The 12,941-nt window shown below is 43.0% G+C and overlaps 1 protein-coding gene across 1 annotated transcript in view; it reads left to right on the top strand.

Moving 5' to 3' along the window:
* The window catches only part of LOC108797422 (AT-rich interactive domain-containing protein 4B-like), a 239,620-nt gene that overhangs the window by 165,069 nt on the left and 61,610 nt on the right, over positions 1–12,941 (top strand). The window contains exons 8-10 of the mRNA XM_018569011.1: positions 6,190–6,269; positions 6,349–6,422; positions 9,857–10,005. Of these exons, the coding sequence (XP_018424513.1) occupies positions 6,190–6,269; positions 6,349–6,422; positions 9,857–10,005 (303 nt within the window). The remainder of the gene's footprint in view (positions 1–6,189; positions 6,270–6,348; positions 6,423–9,856; positions 10,006–12,941) is intronic.

Here is a 12,941-nt window from a genome sequence, read left to right on the forward strand (position 1 = left end):
GACTGCCTTGTCAGGCAGGTGCTCCCCTTCCTCTTCTTTTCTCATACCCTTGCTTCGCCCTCTTTCCTTTCACCCCCTGTCCACCCCTCCTCCCTCACCTCTCTTCCTTTCCCTTCCCCCCCTCCCCCCTTGATATCAGCGGACATGGCCCGGCAGGTGAGTGACGGGGCTGACGCTCAGCCAACAAAATTCCTTTCCTGGAATGTGAAGGGTCTCAACATGCCCGAAAAGCGGTCAAGAGTGCTGGGGGACTTGTGGAGACACAGGGTACAGGTAGCTTTTTTGCAGGAGACCCACTTCAGATCAGACTGCATACCCAGACTCACCGATTTTCACTTTCCGTTTGCATACCATAGCTCCTCCCCTACTGCCAAGGCAAAGGGGGTCAGTGTGTTGGTGGCTAGGTCCTCGGGTTGGCAGCATATTGCCACAGAGTGTGATACTGAGGGCAGATACATTTTTGTAAAAGGTCGTTTTTGTGGTGCCTTGGTCACCATGGTCAACGTGTACGCCCCCAACTCGGACCAAATTTTATTCTTAGAGGAATGCTTCCTCGCTTTGTCCGACTTTGTCCGAGGGGATTCTTATCATGGGAGGGGACTTCAACGTTGCTCTGGATCCACAGCTTGATGTCTCTAGAGACGCCTCACATCTATCTTACTCTTTTCTCCGGCGTCTACGTAAGACTCTTCACACGGAGCAGCTGGTGGATGTGTGGCGCTTCATGCACGCGCGAGACCGCGACTACTCATTCTACTCCGCCGCACACCGTACTTATTCAAGAATAGACTACTTCTTGATCAGGCAAAGGGACTTGCACAGACTCCAACATGCCTCCATAGACGTTCTCACGATCCCTGACCACGCTTCGGTTCTACTGAGTATGTATCTCCATACTGAGGGCCCCAGGCAGTGGCACTGGCAGCTGAATGATCTCCTACTGGACGACCCCCTCTTGACGACCCACATTAGTCGGGAACTTACCAATTTCTTTCAACAGAACCAATCGCCAGACTCCCCTCCCCTCACCATCTGGGAAGCCCACAAATGTTGTACGAGGGGGACCTTTATTTCATATGCCTCCAGGGCCAAACGCGAGCGGCTAGAAACCATCTCCACCCTACTGACCCAAATTCATCAGTTAGAAACCCGCCACAAGCAAACTTTAGCTTTAGCAGTGGAAGCCGAACTGTGGACGCTACGCCAAAAGCTGGAAGACTTGCTACTTGGCAAGATCAAAGCTAGACAGGTGCGGGTTCGGAGAACGTACTATGAGTACGGTAATAAGCCCAGCAGGTCCTTGGCTCTGGCACTTAGAGACGCCAGGGCACAGACTTACATTCCTTCCATAGCGGGGAGGGACGGTGGCGTGCTTACCAGCTCGGAGGCAGTGGCGACCCGGTTTAGGGACTTCTTTACGGAGCTGTACAATCTGGAGACCCCACAGACCCCGGACGTAACCGCCAGACGCCTGGCCAAAATACAGTCTTACCTCACTCAGGCGAACCTCCCCACATTGTCATCTGAGGAGGCCAAGGCGCTAGACATGCCTATCATGGCTGAGGAATGGCAAACGGCTCTTAAACTGATGCAACCTCGCAAGGCTCCGGGGCCGGACGGCTTCTCCTTGCGTTCCTACAGGCATATAATTCCCTACTCGCCGGACACTCTTTCCCGGCTGACTCCCTCCGGGCCACAATCACAGTCATCCCTAAGGAGGGGAAGGATCCCTCCCTATGCGCTAGCTTCCACCTGATCTCTCTACTTAATGTGGACCTGAAGTTGTTCTCGAAGATCCTTGCTAACCGCCTTCTGCAAAGTGTAAGCAAACGTATCTTCACCGACCAGATCGGCTTTCTGCCCGGCCGAGAGGCCAAGGATAACACGGTTAGAGTACTTAACGCGATTCATTTAGCCACAGAGAAACGTATTCCCACTATACTCTTGTCCACTGACGCATAAAAGGCGTTCAATCGGGTGAACTGGTCGTTCCTACTGGCTACACTTCGGGCTATGGGCTTTGGCAACAACTTGTGCCAGTGGGTGGAATCCATATACTCCATACCCTCGGCCCGAGTGAGGACCAATGGAACGTACTCCGACCACTTCTCCCTTTTCGAACGGCACTAGACAGGGATGCCCACTCTCCCCATTGCTTTTTATTCTCTCACTAGAACCCCATCTCTGCAGAATTAGAAACAATCCGGACATTGCAGGTTTACTCACAGGCCACAAGACCCACAAAATAGCGGGGTATGCCGACGATCTGTTATTTATCCTAACCAACCCCACGATCTCACTCCCGAACCTGATGACTGAACTAGAGCGGTACGGGGGGCTATCACACTTTACAATAAACTTCCAGAAGTCAGAAGCTCTCAACCTCACGGTATCCCAGCTGACGCTGGCAGGTCTTCAGGCTGCTTTTCCCTTCCGCTGGCCCCCTTCTCATATCACTTATCTGGGGACCAAATTACCCACCCAGGTAAATAAGGTCTTCGAGCTGAACTTCCCACCTCTGCTCTCGGTGATCCGTCGGGACCTGGCCAAATGGTTGGGGCGTACGCTTTCATGGTTCGGGAGAAACAGCGTCCTCAAGATGAATGTCCTCCCACGCCTGCTCTACTTGTTCCAGACTCTGCCAGTACACATACCAATGACATTCCTGAAACAGGTTAGGAGGGAGTTTATGTCCTTTTTGTGGGCACATGGCTCACACAGACTGAGTACAGGCTAGCTCCACTCTGCCACTGGCGGGCCTTCTATGGACGACACAATCCTTGTCTAGAGCAATCATTCACCATCCCCTAATAGGAACCACGATCCGCGTACTTAAAATGTCGCCCACGGTATTCTCAGATACTGCGTCCCCATCACTGCTGACCCCAGTGGTGGGAGACCCCGCTTTTGCTCCCAGCATAGAGGACGGCTCCTTCTTAAGACTCGTGACAGCGGACAAATTCAGACAGGGACACTTCCTACCTCGTCGAGATTGGGTAAACCTAGAGACTTTGGCCAATCTGGTTGCACCTCCCCTTCTACGCTGGCAGACCCTCCAACTCCGGAGTTACCTCCTCAAATTAGCCAACTCCCCTACCCCACGCTCGGACCTAACTCCGTTTGAGGAGATATGTCTGGTGGGCGGATACGTTGATCATGGTCTTTCCACGGCCCATACCCTCTTAGTGCAAACTCCCGATACTTCCGATCCCAGCTTCCTAACAAATTGGGAGAGAGATCTATCCACCACCTTCTCACAAGACCAAAAGGACTACATACTCCATTTTGCTCATAAGGCATCTACTGTGTCTGCTACCCAGGAAACTGGATACAAGATACTTACCAGATGGTACTTTGTACTCACTCGACTACACAAAATGTTCCCCCAAACCCCACCAACATGCTGGAGATGTGGACAGGCGGAGGGAACCATTCTCCACACATTCTGGTTCTGCCCTAGCCTTCGGGTCTACTGGGATGAGGTCGTCAGGATCATAAAACATTTGACGGGTATGTCTCTGACTGGGGATCCAGCCGCGCTGTTGCTCCACAGGTCCACCCTGTCTCGGACCAAATACCGCGCTTCTCTACTCATACATTTAGTAAATTCTGCCAGGGCCTGCATACCACTACGGTGGAAAATCCCTAACCCACCCACGGTCGCAATGTGGCTGCGGAAAGTAGACGAGACGCGGGTAATGGAGGAGCTCACTGCAGCCTTACACCACACCGATAGCAAATTTCGGAAAACATGGTTCTATTGGCTAGAGTACCTCTATTCCCCGGAGTACGGGGCACTCATGGTGGAATGAAACTCACTTCCATGCCCGAGGGGAAATGATTCTGAGCGTCCTCAGCTATAGCCTGCCGCCCTAGTCGCGTAGGTTCCTGGGCCTCGCTACCCTCTCACCTGTCGGGTCATGGCTGAACGCCTATCCAACTTGTACCTATGGTAACCTAATTAATGACCGCCTGCATCCCTGCTCTCCCCCTACCTTAGTCCTGCATCTTTTTCTATCTTTCTCCTTACTTTCCTTCCCTGCTGGGCTGCCTAGGCTATGGCCCTGGCATAGCGTACACCTAGTCACAATGCCCTCAGATTAGAGTCGGAATTAGTATGACCATTCCACAGCTTAGTAGGTGCGCCCCATCTAAAGAGGAGGTGCCGGTGTAATCCGCACTGTCTAAAAGTCATTTGAATCCAGTGGAAATGGCTCATCTTATCTTTACACTGGGTGTATATGCTATGTCCAATGTTTACGTATACTACTGTCCAACCTCTTCTTCTGTATTGCACTGTTGTTTTACTTACTTGAAAACTGAAAATAAAGAATTTAAAAAAAAAATCCTGTATTATTATAATAATAATTCAATTGAAGCGATCCGGGCGACAAACTATTCTATCAGTCCTTCCAATTATAGAATCCCCTATTACCACAACCTGTCTAGGCCTTCCTGCATTACCCTCACCACCCAGATTAGTTGCGCTGCTGTCCTGGCTTTAAGGCTGGGTTCACACCTGGGCATAGCATAGGCGCGTTTTTTCTGCTCGTTTTTTTTTTTTTTTGCGTTTTTTAGCACTTTTTTTCCGTTCGTTGAAACGCACATTTCACTGGCGGTATGATTTTATTTTTTTTCCCTTTTTATTATTTTCTCTATTTATTGAAGAAAAAAAAATAACTTTCAAACTTCCCGCCAGCTCTGCCCCCCAGCGACGTGGCCGCTCGCAAGGGACGGAACCCGGAAGTCGGCAGCCGCCGGGGGACACAGCGGGGATCGCGGGCAGGTAAGTCCTGCGCTGTATTCCCAAGTGTGGCTCGGGGTTACCGCTTTGTTAACCTCGAGCCACACTCGGGAATACCAATGAAAATGCGCGGAAAACGCCCCAACGAAGCTCCTGCACTGGTTTGGGCGTAGGGCGCTTTTCAGTGCGTTTCCATGGGCTGAAATACGCCCAGTTGGGAACCATGCCCATAGTGAAGTATGGGATTTCACTGTTTGAGCATTTTTCAGCGCTTCGATCAGCACTGAAAAACGCCCAGGTGTGAACCCAGCCTTAGGGGTAGCAGTGACATTTAGGGCCGCCAACTCTGAATTTGCCACCCGCACATCTTCACTCAACTTAGCAGATTTGTTTGGGTGCAGGACTTGCCTTCCATTTCTCTGAGTGCCTGCCACTCCTAGCTACAGTAACCAAGCTTCCTACCTTATCCTCGCTTACCCTTGCACCTTCCACATCAACACCATTAACTGCTTTGCTCAGTGAGCAGCAGACTCCTCTCAAGGTTGTCTCAGCCTTCTCAGTTTTGCAATTTGTTCTTCCAGATCTCTTATTTGAGCTTCAAGGAGTGCACCCTGCTCCCATCTGTCACATCGATATTTACCCTGAAGCTGTGGCTCCATATGTGTATACGGAAGGTTGGCCCCATCATGCACTGACCATCGCACAGTTAAATTAGTGGTCGTTAGCAAAATTTTGTCCGAATTTCGTTAATTGATGGCACAGATTTTCGTTTGCGCATGAGCAGTGTTAATCGTGCGATTTTTGACGTACGAAAACTTCACCAACCTAGTGAATTTCGTACAATTCGACAGAGGTTTTCAGGCCTGTGGGAAAGTCAAATGTCTGAAAATTGTACAGTATTTGCGGTTGAACACTGCCCATCAACCTTGAGAATATCATACGAAAAGACGATCGCAAAAGAAAATCGTAAGGTAAGCATAAGGTGTATGGGCACCTTTTAAAAATAATTGCTCATTACATTATGCATAACCTGCCTGGCAGCATCTAAGCCCTTTTAAGGAGATGACATGTACAAGGGTAACGTAGAATGAGGTTTATATGTATGATTTAAAATGAATGATAATAAAACAGCCTACACGTGCTGTATTTATCACATGTCTATCAAACTAAATATTGGTTGCCAATGCCAAACCTCTGTTTTGTTGCAGAATGTTTTTACCATTAACGTATATTTTTGTGTGCTGTTAGTACTAGCTTATAGATTGCATTTTCGTGAATATTGGTCAATTCCATACTATTTTCCAATAAAAGTAAATTGTTCGCTATTAAGTATCTCCTGTATTCGAGTTCTTCTTCAAAATATCCCCCGCAGATTATGCATAATTAGGTTGTAAGCTGTAATAGTGGATAGTAATAAAATTATAATTTGTGTCCTCACTTAACAGGTTGTATCACCAGAGTGTCGTGATGACATAGCCGTTAAGAAAGATTTTATTTGTGTACGCTCATTTAAAGATGGAAAATTGTAAGTATGAGGTTTTTTTTTTCTTTTTTGACAGATAATAAGTTGTGGATTTTGAGACTGTTATCTTTTTCCCCCCCAGCTTTTCTGTGGCGAAAGCAGATATTCGAGACATTGATGACATCTCTCTTAAAACTGACTGTGTTTTAATTCCAGGTAAGAAAATGTAACTTTATTTTTTTCTGTTTAATAAAAGATTGGGAGGTTTTGTTAAGAACAAATCAACTTAACATGGACCAGTCACTTATTTAATCCTATTGACTTTACAAAGCTCCACATACACTGTGTAAGTGAAGTAAAGAAAACAGTATTTATTTATTTTTTGCATGAAAACCCAAAAAAATACTTGTTTGGATGTATTGCATATTGCATCAACACATTAGTTCTATAGCATGTGATATATGCTGTACAAGTTCCATGAAGAGTCAATGCAACTGTATGCAGCATTTTTATTACTCAATGCAGGACTGATTGGGAATGGAAACACATTATAGTCATTTGGTAAATACATCATGATTTTGGTTTATAATACTGTAGTCCCTTTATTTTTTATTGTAGAAAGTAATATTCATGTAGACATTGCCTTAGACATGTAAATATGTTAGATTTAGTAAGAGGATAACCGTTTTAATTGAGAGAAATTCCCCCAATAGGGCTACAGACAACAGTAAAGCCCTAGCAGAGGTCGCTGTATAAAACTTGACCCTTCCCCACTGTACCCAAAACTAAATAGAATGTTTTGGCTGGAGCTGGGATTTAACCCTTTCCTTGCCAAGGGCTTTTTTGCGGTTTATTTGTACTCATGTTATAATCCACATTTTAGGCCTTAAACCTACTTATAACCCCCAAACATTATACATTTTCTGAAAACAAAGAACCTGTATAATTGTTGACATTTACACATTTTTATGTGGTACAATATTAGCGCAACTTTTTATCAAACCCAAAAACTTGGTTGAAAATGCACTTACTTTAATTGTATTGCGCAAAAATAGAATATAATTTTTGTTCTGAAAATATAAAAGATGAGATTACTACGAGTAAATAGATATCCAACATGCCCAGGTTAAAAATTGTGTGCGTCCGTGAAACGCTTTAAAAGCCAGTACAGGTCATCAGTTTAAAGATATCTGTGAATATTGGCATTAGAATTTTTGCTCTCACTATATGGCACATAACGATACCTAACGTAGTGCAATCATCCTTTTCCAAAGTAGGTGCACCCAACGCAGCTTTACGTTAATATGCATGCACCCCAGGGGGGTGGGCGACTTTTTTAAAAATATATTTTTATTCTTTTTACATTTTATTTGATCTTATTTTTTAGAAAAACATGTTTAAATGTTTTTTACTTTATTGCTATCACATAAGGGGGCTTACATGCCCCCTATGTGATAGGACATTGAAGGTGACAGGTACTCTTTAAGGTCTTTTCCACTCCAAATAAGCTATTGGAGTTTAGATCGCGCTCCAATAACTTATTGCCAGCCTTCTGCAGCTGAGCACTGACAGATAAGGGAACGGAAGTGACGCAAGTGAGTCAGTCGCTTCCAGTTCCTTAGAGCGAGCAGGAGATTGGCAAACAGATGTTCGTCAGACTCCTTCCTGGCGACACCTGACATAACGGTCTTGGGCCCAATCATTTAAAGATGGAAAATTGTAAGTATGAGGTTTTTTTTTTCTTTTTTGACAGATAATAAGTTGTGGATTTTGAGACTGTTATCTTTTTCCCCCCCAGCTTTTCTGTGGCGAAAGCAGATATTCGAGACATTGATGACATCTCTCTTAAAACTGACTGTGTTTTAATTCCAGGTAAGAAAATGTAACTTTATTTTTTTCTGTTTAATAAAAGATTGGGAGGTTTTGTTAAGAACAAATCAACTTAACATGGACCAGTCACTTATTTAATCCTATTGACTTTACAAAGCTCCACATACACTGTGTAAGTGAAGTAAAGAAAACAGTATTTATTTATTTTTTGCATGAAAACCCAAAAAAATACTTGTTTGGATGTATTGCATATTGCATCAACACATTAGTTCTATAGCATGTGATATATGCTGTACAAGTTCCATGAAGAGTCAATGCAACTGTATGCAGCATTTTTATTACTCAATGCAGGACTGATTGGGAATGGAAACACATTATAGTCATTTGGTAAATACATCATGATTTTGGTTTATAATACTGTAGTCCCTTTATTTTTTATTGTAGAAAGTAATATTCATGTAGACATTGCCTTAGACATGTAAATATGTTAGATTTAGTAAGAGGATAACCGTTTTAATTGAGAGAAATTCCCCCAATAGGGCTACAGACAACAGTAAAGCCCTAGCAGAGGTCGCTGTATAAAACTTGACCCTTCCCCACTGTACCCAAAACTAAATAGAATGTTTTGGCTGGAGCTGGGATTTAACCCTTTCCTTGCCAAGGGCTTTTTTGCGGTTTATTTGTACTCATGTTATAATCCACATTTTAGGCCTTAAACCTACTTATAACCCCCAAACATTATACATTTTCTGAAAACAAAGAACCTGTATAATTGTTGACATTTACACATTTTTATGTGGTACAATATTAGCGCAACTTTTTATCAAACCCAAAAACTTGGTTGAAAATGCACTTACTTTAATTGTATTGCGCAAAAATAGAATATAATTTTTGTTCTGAAAATATAAAAGATGAGATTACTACGAGTAAATAGATATCCAACATGCCCAGGTTAAAAATTGTGTGCGTCCGTGAAACGCTTTAAAAGCCAGTACAGGTCATCAGTTTAAAGATATCTGTGAATATTGGCATTAGAATTTTTGCTCTCACTATATGGCACATAACGATACCTAACGTAGTGCAATCATCCTTTTCCAAAGTAGGTGCACCCAACGCAGCTTTACGTTAATATGCATGCACCCCAGGGGGGTGGGCGACTTTTTTAAAAATATATTTTTATTCTTTTTACATTTTATTTGATCTTATTTTTTAGAAAAACATGTTTAAATGTTTTTTACTTTATTGCTATCACATAAGGGGGCTTACATGCCCCCTATGTGATAGGACATTGAAGGTGACAGGTACTCTTTAAGGTCTTTTCCACTCCAAATAAGCTATTGGAGTTTAGATCGCGCTCCAATAACTTATTGCCAGCCTTCTGCAGCTGAGCACTGACAGATAAGGGAACGGAAGTGACGCAAGTGAGTCAGTCGCTTCCAGTTCCTTAGAGCGAGCAGGAGATTGGCAAACAGATGTTCGTCAGACTCCTTCCTGGCGACACCTGACATAACGGTCTAGGGCCCACAGGAGGTGCCCACAGGCGGAGCCCAGTAAACGGGGCGGGGGGGGGGGCACACTTCACGGGCCCGTGGTAGCGATCTGGACAGAAGCTCAGAATAGCTTCCCAATGTAAAGTCAACAGTCGGCTTTACAAATGTAAACCATGTCTCTATAAAGGGGCCCGATGTAGGAGATATTTACGGGTTAAAGTATATATTTTCTAGATGTTTTATCATCTTCTGATCACACCAATGTTTTAGTGCTCATTACTGCCTTGTACTAAAATTATATTTGAACTGACATTTCTGTGTGTTGCCAAGCATATGAGGATGCAATGGAGTTTATAAAAAACAAAGCTATACCTACCAACTGGAAAGCAGAGTTAAAAGAGGAAACCTCAAGTAGTGAATCAGAAGATGAAGATGGGGAGACAAAAGATGATCAAGAAAACAGTGGCAGTCAAGATGAGGCACGTTACTGTATGTTTTTTGTTACCTTTTAGCAATGCATTTTATATTATTGGGTAATGTTTTGCCATTATGAATGATTTATATGTTTAATGCTAAAAGGTTTTGATTTACCAATTTGAAGTTAATAGAGAATAAAACCTTACAAAAAAATGACTGCAGTTTTTGTTATATGTAAAAAAAAATCTGTTTTTTGGACACACAAAAAACAGCAATATTGCAGTACAGCTGAGGTATTACTGCAGTACATCTAAAATACTAGTAAAATACAACTGCAATACAGGTGAAGTATTTCTAAAATACTGCAAAAGAACTACAGTATTACTGCAATACAGCTGAAGTATTATTGCAGTACATCTAAAATACTAGTAACAGGGTTATTCACAAAAGGGTGGAGAGTTTGGAGAAGGCAGGAGAAGTGAACAATCTGTGACAACATAACTGAACTAGAAAGTGAGCTGAATTGGAGAATTTTTCCAAATTAGCTATTTTGGCCTAGATTGTTCACTTCCCCTGCCTTCTCCAAACTCTTCACCCTTTTATGAATAACCCTGTAAAATACAACTGCAGTACATGTTTCTCTTTGTAAATGTTACTTACTTTATTCTACAATGTAACTAATGTCTTACTAGACCATTACCCAGAAAAATAATAATTGCCAAAGTGTTCTTACAAAAATAACTAGTTAAGGTTTAAGCTTTCACACACACACACACACACACACACACACACACACACACACACACACACTTGCTGTAGACTAGTACTGTAACCACAGCACTGGCTACATGTTGCACAATACAGTATACTTGCAGTTACAATGCAGTATGAGTGCAGTAGTGTATCAATACTTCATTATATTGCAAACCCACAGTTGCACTTCATTTTACTGCAGATGTACTTTTTTGTTCTGCAGGTTTACTGCTGCAAGGGCTAGTTCACACCAGCCACAGTGCGTTCCGGTCCGAATCTGGCCAGAACGCACTGGATCACAATGTGGCAGGCTCACTTTGTTGTGGGGCGGGAGGGGGCGTGGCAGTGCATTAAACTGTGTATGTGTAGGCCCTGCGATAATTGCGGGAATGTTTCTCAAATTAATATTAAACCGATAAAAATACACGATTCAATTGATAAAGCACACTAAAATCAGTATCAGTGCACAAAAAAAATATTTTCTGACTAAATCTAAAAGATAAAACTGTATTGAGTTAATAAATAACAAATATTTTTTAAATTGCGCTTTTTTGAAAAAAGGTAAACAAATGAAGGAACGCAAAAATGTAAATAAGTGATTTATGTTAAAAATAAGTTTTGCGCTGTGTTGGTGTTTGTGTTGTGATAAAATGATACCGGCGTATATTTAATTGCAACACAAAGTATCAACGCACAGCAATGCGTCACAAAGCTTTGCAATACATTGCCACAGTTAAAATAATGTGGTTTTTTTTTAAAACTCATGCACTGTGATGCATTTTAACAACACACTGCAGCGCATGTGCATGGCATACACCACAATATGGGGGGGGGGGGGGTGTTTTTTTTTTTTTTTTTTTTTTTTTTTTTTCTTTTTTTTTTTTTTTTTTGGATATAGTTTTTATCTTATTGTTTATTTTGTATAATTATTTTCTTACTTTTTAATCACCTTTTGTGTTTTTTTATTTAATTTTTTTTTACTGTTGGGGGGGGTGGGGGGGGGCTTCAGAGAAATTACATTTTTTAAATAGAAAAAGAAATTGAGGACACAACGTCCTCAATTTCTTTTTCTGCAGCCCCGGCACTAAATGAATGGGAAGCACTCAGTACAGAGGCTTCCCATTCATTCAGAAACTGCTGATAGTAAAATGTTTACTGTCAAGCAGTTTATGAATGAGGAGAAGCCTCTGTACTACGTGCTACTCCCCTTTCAGAAATTCATGAATGAACAGGAAGTGATGTAAATCACATCCTGTTCATTCATACTGGGGGCACATAGTACTATGTGTCCCCAGTTATTTCCAAACACTGGAGTGCTCAGACAATCACACCAGTGTTTGTCCTTCACACGGAGGACCGTTAAATATCACAGATATATACCGATCATCCGCTCTGCCACGCACAAAGCCGCTGCCATCCGGAAACGGGATGACAGCGGCAGCTCTCTCCTCCCCACTGGGCTGCTCTTACATGCCGCTCGATCACCGTGATCGAGCGGCTCGTTCCTCTGCCCCCCCTAAGCCGCTGATGACAGCTATTATTTTAAAGGGGACAGTCTGGGGAACAGTTCTGCTATAAGCTCGTGGTCGCCAGCAGACCCCCTGTGGGTGCCACAGGGGGTCTGTGCAGGATCTGTGGGGGGCTTTGCAGGGTCTCAGGGGAAGTATGCCTTACGGCACTGGCAGGGAAAGGGTTAAACTTTTATCTACTGCAGCTGTACTGTTTTTATACTTCATATATTACATACCTGCAGTTGTTCTTAACTACTTAAAGGCCATGGTGTTTCACCCCCTTCCTGGCCAGGCCATTTTTCAGTATTCTGCGCTGCGGTACTTCTACTGATGTTTATTCCGTCATGCAACGCTGTACTGAAATGAATTTCATACCATTTTTTGGGGACAGATAGAGCTTTCTTTTAGTGGTATTTAATCACCACTGGGGTTTTTATTTTTTACTATATAACAAAAAAAGTACCCTAAATTTTGAAGAAAAAACCATGTTTCCCTATAAAATGTTATGAAACATTTATTTTCACCCCAATTTTTTGGTATAATATAAAAGACGGGGTCACGTCGGGTAAATGGACACTAAACATGTCAACCTTTAAAATTGCGCGCGCCTGCGAAATCGCAGAAAACTTCCTGCAACCAAAATTGGCCATAGGCGACGCTTTAAACGTATTTACCGCTCATCAGTTTAGTGTTATCAGTGATTGATGGCCCTAGACTTATTGTTCTCACTGCGA

Source organism: Nanorana parkeri, unplaced genomic scaffold, assembly GCF_000935625.1.
Source record: "Nanorana parkeri isolate BGI_ZX_2015 unplaced genomic scaffold, ASM93562v1 scaffold1273, whole genome shotgun sequence".
Lineage (NCBI taxonomy): Eukaryota > Metazoa > Chordata > Amphibia > Anura > Dicroglossidae > Nanorana > Nanorana parkeri.